At 32.5% G+C, this 12171-nt stretch overlaps 1 protein-coding gene across 5 annotated transcripts in view; it reads left to right on the top strand.

Moving 5' to 3' along the window:
• Positions 1 to 12171, top strand: part of ZC3H13 (zinc finger CCCH-type containing 13) — an 83379-nt gene that overhangs the window by 34484 nt on the left and 36724 nt on the right. For all 5 annotated transcript variants that reach the window (XM_054701847.1, XM_054701846.1, XM_054701845.1 and 2 more), the window contains exon 8: positions 4191 to 4388. In XM_054701847.1, the coding sequence (XP_054557822.1) occupies positions 4191 to 4388 (198 nt within the window). The remainder of the gene's footprint in view (positions 1 to 4190; positions 4389 to 12171) is intronic.

Raw genomic sequence — 12171 nt, 5'->3', positions numbered from 1 at the left:
TAGCATGTTTTAAAGTCTATTAAATTTAAGATCTTTGAAGATTAGGATCTGGATTCATTGTTCTTGCATTGTAATAAAACACTCCATGGAGTTGACTTGATAGTCTCCTTTGCTTCTGCAATTGAATAAATGCTGCAAGGTGATAAGAAGTTGAAGTATAGTGGGATGTGATCCACCTCAATTGTTCCTTTTTCTCTTGGCTACCTAGTTATGTAACAGTCCCTCAATTCCAATAGTTTCCCTTCCCCCAAAAGTAGTATATCTTAAGTATATATTTTTTATCATTTAAAATACTTGAAATTTAATATTGGCCTAGAATTTTAATAACTATTTGGGTAAAGGGTTAGTTTCACCCTGTTCTTTATCATATAGTTCTTTTACAGTTTTATTAATAACTCATGTTTGATGACTTTAACAAGAATGGTTAGTCATGTTGATTCCACTAATGTGTAATATTTACTGTATTCTAAGATGTTGTTGACTTTAAGATGCACTATTAATTTAATTATAGAAGCAGAAGGATCTGGGAAACAGTACATTAAAGGTACAAATAAAATATTGATTTTAGCATTTCTTTAGTCCAGTTTATATTAACTAGAGTCTGTTATAGCTATCATAACTTTTTAGTTTCATTGCTAGATCATTCTATAAACTGAAGTCATTAAGCAAAAAATTAATCTCCCTGGATTATTTTAAGTTTGATTTTATATTTATTGTTAGATACAGCCAGTAGTAAACTTTGTGCTGATAAATGAGATACAGTGTGACTTAGAATCAGTAAATATATTATCTGTTCTTTCTGTAATGTTTTAGTTTTTAAGTAAAATTTTTAAATAGCTGTTGTACAAAAATAGACGTAATACGTCAGAAACAACTCTAAAGAAAGGGTGGTGGGAGGATAGAGAAAAGACATAAAAACGAGGGAAGTACATAACTGAGCTGTCTGTCTAAATAGGAAATAGGATCTGTGCCACTAAAAAATAATTGACTTTTAAAATGTTGAAATACATTGTTTACTTCAGAATACAAGAAACTACTTTGTCCTTGAAAGGTGTTTGAAAACTATGTCTGTGGCATAATTGTGTTTTGCAATCACATTTATTTTTATTTTTTTTTAAAGATTTATTTATTTGTTTGTTTGTTTGTTTATGCATACAAGCACTGGGTACAGTGAGAAGCGCAGGAGGGTGAGAGAATTCACCAGAGCCAGAGCAGGGAACAGAGCAGGCAGAAGGACCGAAGTACACTGCTGAGGGGAGCAGAGGGTGGCAGGAGAGGTCTGCACGCCATGCGGGACCCTCCTCCTCCGGTGGCTGGGGAGCAGCTGGGGATTGAACCGGCGCCACATAGGCTGCGGGCAGCTTCGCAACCCAGCGCTCAACCGCTGCGCCACCGGGGAGGCCCGCAATCACATTTATTTTTAAAAATAAATGTAAAGAAATTCTGTACTTTACTAAGTATTTTGGGATAATACTTTTGTTATAATGACTTAATCCCAAAATATGAGTTTAGCGCAATTAAGAGTTGATTTCCCGCTCAACGAAAGTGAAAATGAGCTTCTAATGGCTTTGCTAAACATTAATTACCCAGGTTCCTTCTAAACCGAGGTTCCTTCTAAACCACCACTCTACTTCACTGGGTGTTTGAGGACACCAAAATGAAATGTACAAATAAAACAATTTGAGTGTTGTGCTCAAATAGCACTTATTTATTAGCTGTATGGCTTATAATTTGAGAATGAGAGTCTCTTAATTAATCAAGCCTAGAAACGATGTGTTTTACTTCCATTCACATCCTTTGGGTTAGAACTTATTCACTTGGCCATACCTAATTTCAAAAAAAAAAAATAGTATGCTTCAGCAGTTTTTACAAGACAGAAATTCAGCAAATACCCAACTAGTCTGTCATAGGCAGTATTGTGAAAATATAGTTTGTGGTCATGAACTTTACACTCATGTCAAAAAATATGATTTCAAATAATTTTTGATACAGATAATACCGTTACAGATAATTTTGATACAGATACTAGATTAGTTTTGTTTTTAAGTGGAAAATCATTCTGAAATGAAGGTATTTGTTACTTAACTATTAGACGCACAGAAAGTTTGAGTCTTACAAATATGCAGTAAGATTTGTTGCTGGTTTGGGTTCTTGGCAGAAGACAAAGATGAAAAATAGATTTGGTCATATCATAGTATTTTCTAGCTTGCCAAATGGTTAGCTCCATCTTTAATAATAAGAAATAGGGCTAAGGACTAAGAACTGAATTTTTTTGAATGCCACCAGTTGCTTTTGTAATTTTACCTTTTTAATCTTATCAGAAAATTGGAGGTAGTTATTACCCATTACCTTTTTACAGTTAAAGAACTTTAGAATTAGAGCACGCAGGGTACAGGAAGTAAATTCTAGGGTTTAGGTTTATGTCGTCATTTATAAATACCAATATGTAGTAAAATGAGTAGCTAGTGAATACTTAGCAAGATATGAAAAGAAAGGACTACTGTAAAATTCAGTACTTGAGGGTTCAGTGTTGCAGAAAATAGAAATGAAACTAATATATTAATTCATAATTTTAGTACTAGTTGAGGGTATATTGTATTGACACAGTGAGAACTAAATTCATCGTAAACAAAGATGTTTTAGAAGAATATGATTTTTAAAATGAAGATAGCATACAGATTGCCAAATATAGAATTAGTAGACTGAGAGATACTTAAAAGAGTTACTGAATCTGAAAGTATATTTACTGGAAAGCAAAAGGTGAAGTGGAAATGACAGAAAAGTAAAACATGGAGGAGAGGTTCAAGAAATACAGTGATTATTAAGTAAATCGAAGACACGTGAAAATGGAGAACTAAAATAAAAAATAGAAAAAATTGAGTTAAAAGTTTTGACATTTCTGGTTGAGATGACTCACTGAGTTCTAGAAAAAGCTTTAAAAAGAAAACTTAAATGCTTATTTTGGTGAACTTCTTAATTTCCAAGGAATAATGTTTTATAAACATCCTACCAAAAAATCAGGTAACCTGTGTAAAAAGAAAATGTACTTTCAAGTGCCAACTGAATGTAATCTATATCCAATAATCAGTTCTAAGTAGATTAAATGTGAAAGGCGAAAAATTCTAACCCTCTGGGCAACCATCTTTATAATCTAAGTTTCTCATAGACTCAAATATTTCAAATGAATGCTATTAACAATTAGTAGGATTTCATTTATAGATGATGTACTTGTATGTCCTTTATGATGATGAAAGTCACCTAAAAAACCTGATCAATATGAAATTGTTTAAAGAAGTTATGGAGCACATCTACTAAAGGAAATCCTATACAGTCTAAGTCTACTTTTTATTATAGATAGATAGTCATGCTATATTTACAAAAATTTTATGAAACGCTAAATTATAATAAATGTATTTTATAAAATATTAGGAATGAGTGTGTGTGTGCATGTGGGAGGAGAGGCAGTGAATGGAAAAATGGACACAGGAAAAAAGTGGGCATGTGGCATATATCCGTGGTGTCAGCAATGATTATCATAGGTAGTGGAATTATAGATGATTTTTACTTTCTTTACTTTTCTTTATGAGCTAAAAAATCATTCAGTTCAAGGAGTTGTTTTATTTTGTGATATTCTTTCCTTTCCTAAAAGTCTTCCTACTCCACTTTTAGCTTTTCTCAGAAACCTATCCTTTAAAATCATAAACTAAGCAATATTAAAATAAGTGACAAATTCTTTATTCATTTGTGTATTTTTCTAGATATAGATTACTAATATACAAAATAGTAAATACAAGTTGTTGAAAGAAATCCTGCCTCCTCTTTTGATAATGCATTAAAATTTTTTTAAAGATTGATTTATTTATGGATACAAGAGCTGGGGTACGGACCAGAGGAGTGGGGGTGAGAGGATTCGCTAGATACAGCGTGGGGAACAGAACAGGCAGATCTACTGAAATACACTGCTGAGGGGAGCAGCGGGCGTCAGGAGAGGTCTGCTGCGCCATGTAGGTCACCTCCCTGGCTGAGGATTGAACTTGTGCTGCAGTGGCTGTGGATAGCTTCATAGTGCTGCATCTTAACCCCTTGTGCCACCAGGGAGGTCCCCATTATTAAAATTAAAAAAACAAAACACAAAAAATTGTTTTCCAAAATTATTTGGCTCTCTAATGATAGCTTTCTGTTATCTTCAGGAATTCAAAAAGCAACCAAAGTAAAAAGAAAGGACCTCGTACTCCTAGTCCACCTCCTCCTATACAAGAAGATATTGCTTTGGGTAAAAAATATAAAGAAAAATATAAAGTAAAAGACAGAATAGAAGAAAAACCAAGAGATGGAAAGGACAGAGGACGAGATTTTGAAAGACAAAGAGAAAAAAGAGACAAGCCCAGGTAAGTAGGGTTATGTGTTAACAGTCTACTTTTGTAGAATCTAAAATATTTACTTTTCAGAAGCTTTAAACCTTTACTGTAAAGGAGTTTTCTAGTATTTTTAAATTCTGTGTATGTTTTTAGTAAGTCCCATATCGATTTATGAATAATAAAGATGAACTTTTAAAAACTTACTAAATTTTATTTTGACAAAAATCATAAAATTTCTAATTTCAACCTTTTTTAAGTGTTTAACTTAGCAATGTTAAGCATATGTACTTGTCATGAAACTGATCCCTAGCCCCAGAACTTTTTCATCCTGCAAATTTGAAATTCCACCCATTAGGCATTCCTTCGCCTCCTTATTCCTTCCCAGTTCCCCCAGTCATTTGTAACCACCATTCTGTATTTTTTGTTTCTATTAATTTGACTACTTTAGATACCTCATACAAATGGAATCATTTTGGGTTTTTGTGGCTAGTTATTTCACTTAGCATAATGTCTTCAAGGTTCATCCGTGTTGTAGCATGTGAGAGAATTGCCTTTTCAAAGCTGAATAATGTTCCATTATCTGTATACCACATTCTGCTTATCCATTTGTCAGTAAGCATAGGTTGCTTCCATCTCTTGGCTATTGTTTTCACAGTATGAAATCATGAAAATCTCATATAAATGTATCTTTGAAACTTTTCTGTCAGTTTTTTTGGCTATATACTCAGATGTGGGATTGTTACATCATATGATAGATATATTTTTAATGTTTTGAGAGACTTTCATACTGTTGTCCATAACCAGTTGTACCATTTTACCACCAACAGTATACGAGTGTCCCAGGTTCTCTTCATTCTAACTAACACTTGTTATTTTCTGACTTTCAGATAGTAACTTCTTAATGGGTATGAGTTGATAATCTGATTGTGGTTTTGATTTGCATTTTGCCCATGATTAATTCTGTTAAACATTTTTTAACATGCTTGTTAGCCATCTGTATATCATCTTTGGAATAACATATATCTATGTTCTTTATTTTTTAATTGAATTATTGTTGAATTAGGAAACCATTATGTATTCTGAATACTAACCCTTTATCAGATATGATTTCCAAATATTTTCTCCCTTTTCATAGATTGCCTTTTCATCCTGTTGATAGTGCCCTTTAAAGCATAAAAAATTTTAAGTTTGATGCAGTCTGTTGTTGCCTATGTTTTTGTATGAAACATAGGAAATCCTTGTCTTGAGGCTTTTTTCCTAGTTTTCTTATAGGAGTTTTAGAGTTTTAATACTCATGTTTAGGTCTGTAATCCCTTTTGAGTTAATTCTTGTATATGATGTAAGATAAGGGTCAACTTCATTTTTTGGCATGTAGATAGCCAGTTTTTCTAACACCATTTGTTGAAAAGTCTGCCCTTTCTCTGTTGAGTGGTCTTGGCACCCTTGTTGAAGATCATTTGGCCATATATGCTCTCTAATTGTATCTGGACTCCACTCTGCCCAGCTGGTCAGTTTGCCTTTATGCTAGCACCACAGTGTTTTGACTAGTGCAGCTTTGTAATACATTTTGAAATCATGATGTGAGTTCTCTAACTTTGTTCTTTTAAAAATTATTTTGCCTTTAGTGATCTCTATTTTAGAATGATTTTTATTACATTTCTGCAAAAAAAAATGCTATTGGCATTATGATGGGAATTGTGTCAAATCTGTAGATAATCTGCCTTGGATAGAATGGACATCTTAATGATACTGCTTTACAGTGGATGAACTCCCTCCCCCGTAATGTCTTTCCATTTATTTGTGTCTTTAATTTCTTTCAGCCATATTTTATTGTTTTCTTTTTAAAAGTGTTTGACCTCCTTGATTAGGTTTAGTTCCAAGTATTCTTTTATATGCTATGTGAATGGAATTGAATGTAATAAAATTATTAATTTCCTTTTTAGGTTCTTCATTATCAGTGTATAGAAATTTTTGTGTGTTGATTTTGTTGAATTTCTTTATTAGTACTAACTGCAAAGGGGGCATGCATGTGTGTGTGCATGTGTGTCTGTAATCTCTAGTGTTTTCTACATATAAGATCATGCCATCTGATGATTGGATAGAATTCTACTCCTTTCTAATTTGAATGTGTTTCTTTTTCTTAATTGCTCTGGCTAGAACTTCAGATACTACATTGAATAGAAATGATGAGAGAGCAGTTACCCTTGTTTCTGATCTTAAATAGTAAATAATCTTTCACTATTGTGTATGTTTGCTGTGGTTTTTTCATAGTGGGTCTTTCGTTATGTTGAGATAGTTTCTGTTGCTATTTTGTTGGATGTTTATTATCCTGAAAGAGTGTTGTATTTTGTCAAATGTGTGTCTTGAGATGATCATGTGTTTTTGTCCTTTATTCAGTGTAGTGTATTCACTGATTATTCTGTAATCATTCTGTCATCACTGAATGTCATACATTTGTATTCTAGGAATGAATCCCACTTGATCATGGGGTATAAGTCCCTCTTTAATTTATTGTTGAACTTTGCTTGCTAGTACTATGTTAAAGATTTTTGTATGAGTATTCATCAAGAATAGTGTTCTGTAGTTTTGCTTATATTTTAGTCTGACTTTGGAATCTGCGTAATACTGGATTCATAGAATGAACTTGGAAGTGTTCTTTCCTTTTCAGTATTTTCTGAAAGTTCTGGGGGATTAGTGTTAACTCTCTAAATGTTTGGTAGCATTCTCCAGTGAAGCCATATGGCATTAGGCTTTTCTTTATTGAGAGGTTTTTAATTACTGATTCAGTATCCTTGCTCATTAGGTCTGGTTATATTTTCTTTTTCTTCCTGATTAAGTCTAGGTAGATTGTTTGTTTCCAGGAATTTATCCATTACTTCTAGGTTATCTAATTTATGGGCATGCAGTTATTCATAGCATTCTCTTATCTTTTTTATTTCTGTGGCATCAGTTGTGTGACTCCTCTTTCTTGATTTTTAGTTGTGTCCCAACTCTCTCTCTCTCTCAGTTAATATCGCTAAGGATTTGTCAACTTGTTAATTTTTTTTTCAAAAGTCCAACTTTGTTCATTATTTCTATTCAGATTTATTCATATTTGCTCTAATTTGTATTCCTTTTATTAGCTTTGGATTTAGTTTGTTCTTTTTGTAGTTTCTTGAAGTATAAAGTTAAGTTGTTGCTATGAGATCTTACTTTTTATGTATGCATTAACAGCTGTAAATTTCCTTCTGATTGCTGCTTTCATAAATTTTGGTATGTTGTGTTTAAAGTTGTTTAAAGTGAACAATGAAATGCTTTTGGTGAGGTAATGCTATTTGCTTTTCACTGGTTGAATTTAAAATTTCTGTTTCCAGTTAGGAGAATAAATTTCTCTTCAACCAGAAAGAGCTGGATAGTTTCCAATTGCATGTATAAAATTTTTTATGACCACTCAAATGCAGTAAGTCCCTCTTCAATTTTCAAAAAAAAAAAAAAAAAAGTAGTTCAATTTCCACATATTTGTGGATATTTCAGGTTTCATTGTGCTGTTGATAATTGATTCCATTCCATTGTGACCAGAAATGATATTTTGATTTCAGTCTTTGTTCGCTGGTCTATCTTGAAGAATGTTTCATGTGTACTTGAGAAAAATTCATTTTCAATATTATGATTAGGACCTTCTGGTGGCACAGGTGTTAAAGTCTCAATGCTATCAAGCTATTGCCAGCCACTGCGGCCAAAGTTTGGCCGCAAAACACATGGCATAGAAGACCTCACCTGTCTCACCTGCTGCTCCCCTCTGCAGTGTATTTCAGTAGATCTGCCTGTTCTACTCCCCACTCTGTTTTTGGTGAATCCTCTCACCCCCTGCACCTCTGGCCTACTACACCCCAGTTCTTGTGTGCATATAAAAAAAATTATGGCTGGGTAGAATATCCTTTATATGTCTGTTAGATCCAGTTCATGTATATAGAGTTTTTCACATCCTCTATTTCCTTATTGATCTGTTTGTTTAAAAAAAAAAAAAGATTAACTTTTTTAATGTAAATGGCATTATTTTAAAAAGACCTGGTCTGTGAAAGAGCTGAGACCCTTCTGAAAATCTGTTCATTTTGAATTTTAATAACTGCTTCTAGATTTAGGGTTTAGGTAATACATTGATTATGTAATGGCACTTAAGAAAAACATCGAATATCCTTTTTATAAAAACCAACTTGGAGGTACTATTTTTCTGGCCCATGATATTTGTGAAATAGTTGCAGAATAATAGGATTTTTTTATTAGTTTTCAGATTTTGTCGTGAAATTAAAGTTCCTCAGTCTTACTCTTTAGAACACTTTCAGTGTCTTTGTTGGAGTTTCAGTGAAGTGGAAAATTCACAAGCCTAGAAGCTACACAAATAGGAACTTGTGTCTTAGATCTGCCAGGTATTTAATGTGAAACCCCAAATTATTTGTATTCTTTGAATATTCATTTCTTCAAATGCAAAATATGTATAATACTGTCTCAGAGTTGAGGTGAGAATTATATGAGGTAATACTTAAAAAATGTTCCATTAATGTACTCTTTACCGTCCTCCTCTAATAATCAGTTACATTAGTAGTATTTAAAAATTCCTTCCCTTTGTAGGTTTTCACTCAAAGTATATAGTATATACATAATTATAGTATACTTTTACTGCTATAGTATTAATTTGTCAGGATTATATCATGATTGAATATGACTGCTGACAGTCTTTACATCCACGTTCCAGGCAGCAGAAAAGACAAAGGGAAGGACCTGACTTGAATCTTAGTAGAAGTTTCGTACATTATGTCTCCTTATATGGGCCAAATGTTGTCACATGGCTACTTCTAATTATGAGTGACACTTGGAAATTATTTCTCTAGCTGGTCAAATACAGTTGGAGTTATTTAAGAGCAAGGAGAGAATGTTTTGGAGTAGCCATTGTAGTCTCTATTATGCTTGCGAGATGCCATTTCTGTTCATGTTATTAGGAGATGGGATTATTAGAGTAAACGCAGTGTTATCTGGCACTTTGTCTGGGAAGTCCTGCGAAGTGGTATTTGTAATAACATTCAGGATAAATTATCTACCCAGTAAGAATTTAATATGTCTATTACCATAAATTCAATAAAACCCAGTTTTTAAAAAAATACATTTTGGTGATAAGTTTAGTTTTTCTTTGTCTTGATAAGCAGCCATCCTGTCTAACTTATTTAAATGAATCTTTTTTTTCCATTCGCCCTGTGATGACATGACCATAACAATTCTGGCAGCACTTGCTAGGATCTAGCAACATTGCACCTTAGTGGAACAAAAAGAGAATGGCTATCTGGAACATCCACAATTTTTTTAACATATTTTCCTAAAATATATTCTGTTCTTTAGCCAAACAGTAGATATGTTTTTGAAAATGACTTGTAAATCAAATCTAAATTATGTTAAATGATTTTGCTTATTTATGTTATAAGAAATCATCTTCTCTACTGGTTCTTGGTGCTCTTTTTTTGTTATTTTGACCCAGAAATCTCTGAGAAGTAATTCTTAACATATTTCCCTGGATATTTCATATTTGTGGTGACACATTTTGTATCATGAGAAATTGAGTATTACACAGGTTGATTCTTCATTTTCAATTTTTTCCTTTGCTTTCTCTACCCAGAGAAACAAGGTATGCATTGAACTCACTTCTAATCAGTATATAGAAAAAATCTGAAATTGGTTTCTTTCTTTTGTCTAAGGAAATGAAGTAACAGGTAAGGAATACTGAAGGACTGCCTGGGTACCTGAACTGATATGGAGTTTTATGAACATGTTGACAGGGTTGCAAAGGACCATTTTGATTTAGGAGAAACTAACTTAATTTTCAGGAATTTTTAAGGCAAAGCTGTTAAATTTATTTCCATTATTGTGAACAAAGAATTTATTCTAAAACCAAACACTGGATTAAGAATATTTGTCATTGCTTTTAGATTGAAGTGTATAATTAAAGATTAGTCTCTAAATTCCTTTTGGAGACAGTTGCCTTGTAAAATCAATTTAGATATATAACAGGCTTATTAAGAGTATTTTGAATACCAGAATAGATTGAGCTTAATTATCTTCATGGATTTATTCATCCAACAGATATTGAATGCCTACTGTGTAGTAGGCACTATTATAGAAGTTGGCGATGTAGCAGTGGAAAAAAAGTTGCCGAAGCTTTGCTACTGTGGGTAGAAATAGTAATCATATATGTGAAATAAAAATCTTTACAATATGATTTTTTTTTTTTTGCTTCCACGTAAGCAAGCTTTCGCTAGTTTTTTTGTTTGTTTTGTTTTTTTAATATATAGGGCACTGCTTGCATTTCTTGAAGGATGATTATTGGTTAAGTGAGTAAAAGAATATTCATACCTGTGTGTGTAAAATAAAAATCTTTACAATATGATTTTTTTTTTTTTGCTTCCACGTAAGCAAGCTTTTGCTAGTTTTTTTGTTTGTCTTGTTTTTTAATATATAGGGCACTGCTTGCATTTCTTGAAGGATGATTATTGGTTAAGTGAGTAAAAGAATATTCATACCTGTGACATTCACCAATGCCATGTCATCATGCGATTTTTAGTTCTTTTCCTTGTTTCTCAGTTTTTCAGTCTCCTAGTTAAGCGCGTCTAACCTGAGATACATTCGTGGATTTTAGGGGTCTGAAAATTTCTTGATTTGCGGAGAAAATTTCCTAGTGTATGTTTTGTTGCTGGTAGAGTGTGTCCATATATCTCAGCAAAATTCTTGTTTCCTCTCCAAAAGATACTAAGAATTATTCTGTAAGTCTTTGCCATTGATCACATCAACTTTGTTAAGAATATAATATGCTGTTCCCAGAATACTTGTTGATTTAAATAGCAATAAATTCTGTCATGTAGTTGCTTTCGAAGTGAATAATTTGTAAGTTATCATATTGATTACATTATCGGTTGTCAGAATCTTCCATTTTGATCCAAAGTCTTACTCAGCTATGACTTGTTTATGCAACATCAATCAAAATCTGAATATAATTTGTTTTCTTTTTGAAAATTTTCTGGATTTATTACTGTGCTTTTAGAAAGTGCAATGGCCACCCATCATAGTTTTTTAAAAATAAACATTTTGTGACATGCTTTGTACAAGAGCAAGGTAAAATCTTGATTACTTGGAACTCAATCTCATTTTTCTGTATTTTAGAAAAGATGTCACTCACAGGAAAATTAAGTTCAAATTAGAAAATCACATGTGAAGAATTTTTTGTATCAATATTCCTAACCAATTGCATCTAAGTAATCTTAACTAGATATTTTTAATGATGTTGTAGTGTACCTGTAATATCTTCTTTATCAGCCAAAAACTATTGCTACTTTGCTGAATGAGGAAAGCGAACAATATATCTGTATAGTTTATGATATACTAATACATAATATATGATGTATTATGATATACTAAGATGGCTTAAATACAAATCTTTGTGTGTACTTAAACAGAAAACTTAGCAAACAGTTGCATATAACTTACTTTGCTGGACTCAGGTTAAGGGTGGCTTTGCTGATGGGTGATATGATTAATCAAAATGTTTGGTTGCCAAATTCAGTGATTAAATGAGAAATAGCATTAAGAGCATAGCTAGATTTAAAAAAAATGACTTCATAATAATTACCTGAATAATTTCCTTTCAGCAGTTTTACCCATTCATCAAAATAATTAAATCAGAATGTTTTGGACCTTTGATAAAAATCATTCTGATTTTTTTCACTATCTGTGATTCATGTTCAAATACCATGGTTTATGGATTGAACCACAGGACAGGGAAGAATCCATGTGT

This window comes from Talpa occidentalis, unplaced genomic scaffold, assembly GCF_014898055.3.
Source record: "Talpa occidentalis isolate TD23 unplaced genomic scaffold, MPIMG_talOcc4v2.1 talOcc4.5, whole genome shotgun sequence".
Lineage (NCBI taxonomy): Eukaryota > Metazoa > Chordata > Mammalia > Eulipotyphla > Talpidae > Talpa > Talpa occidentalis.
This window is presented reverse-complemented; position numbering and strand designations above follow the sequence as displayed.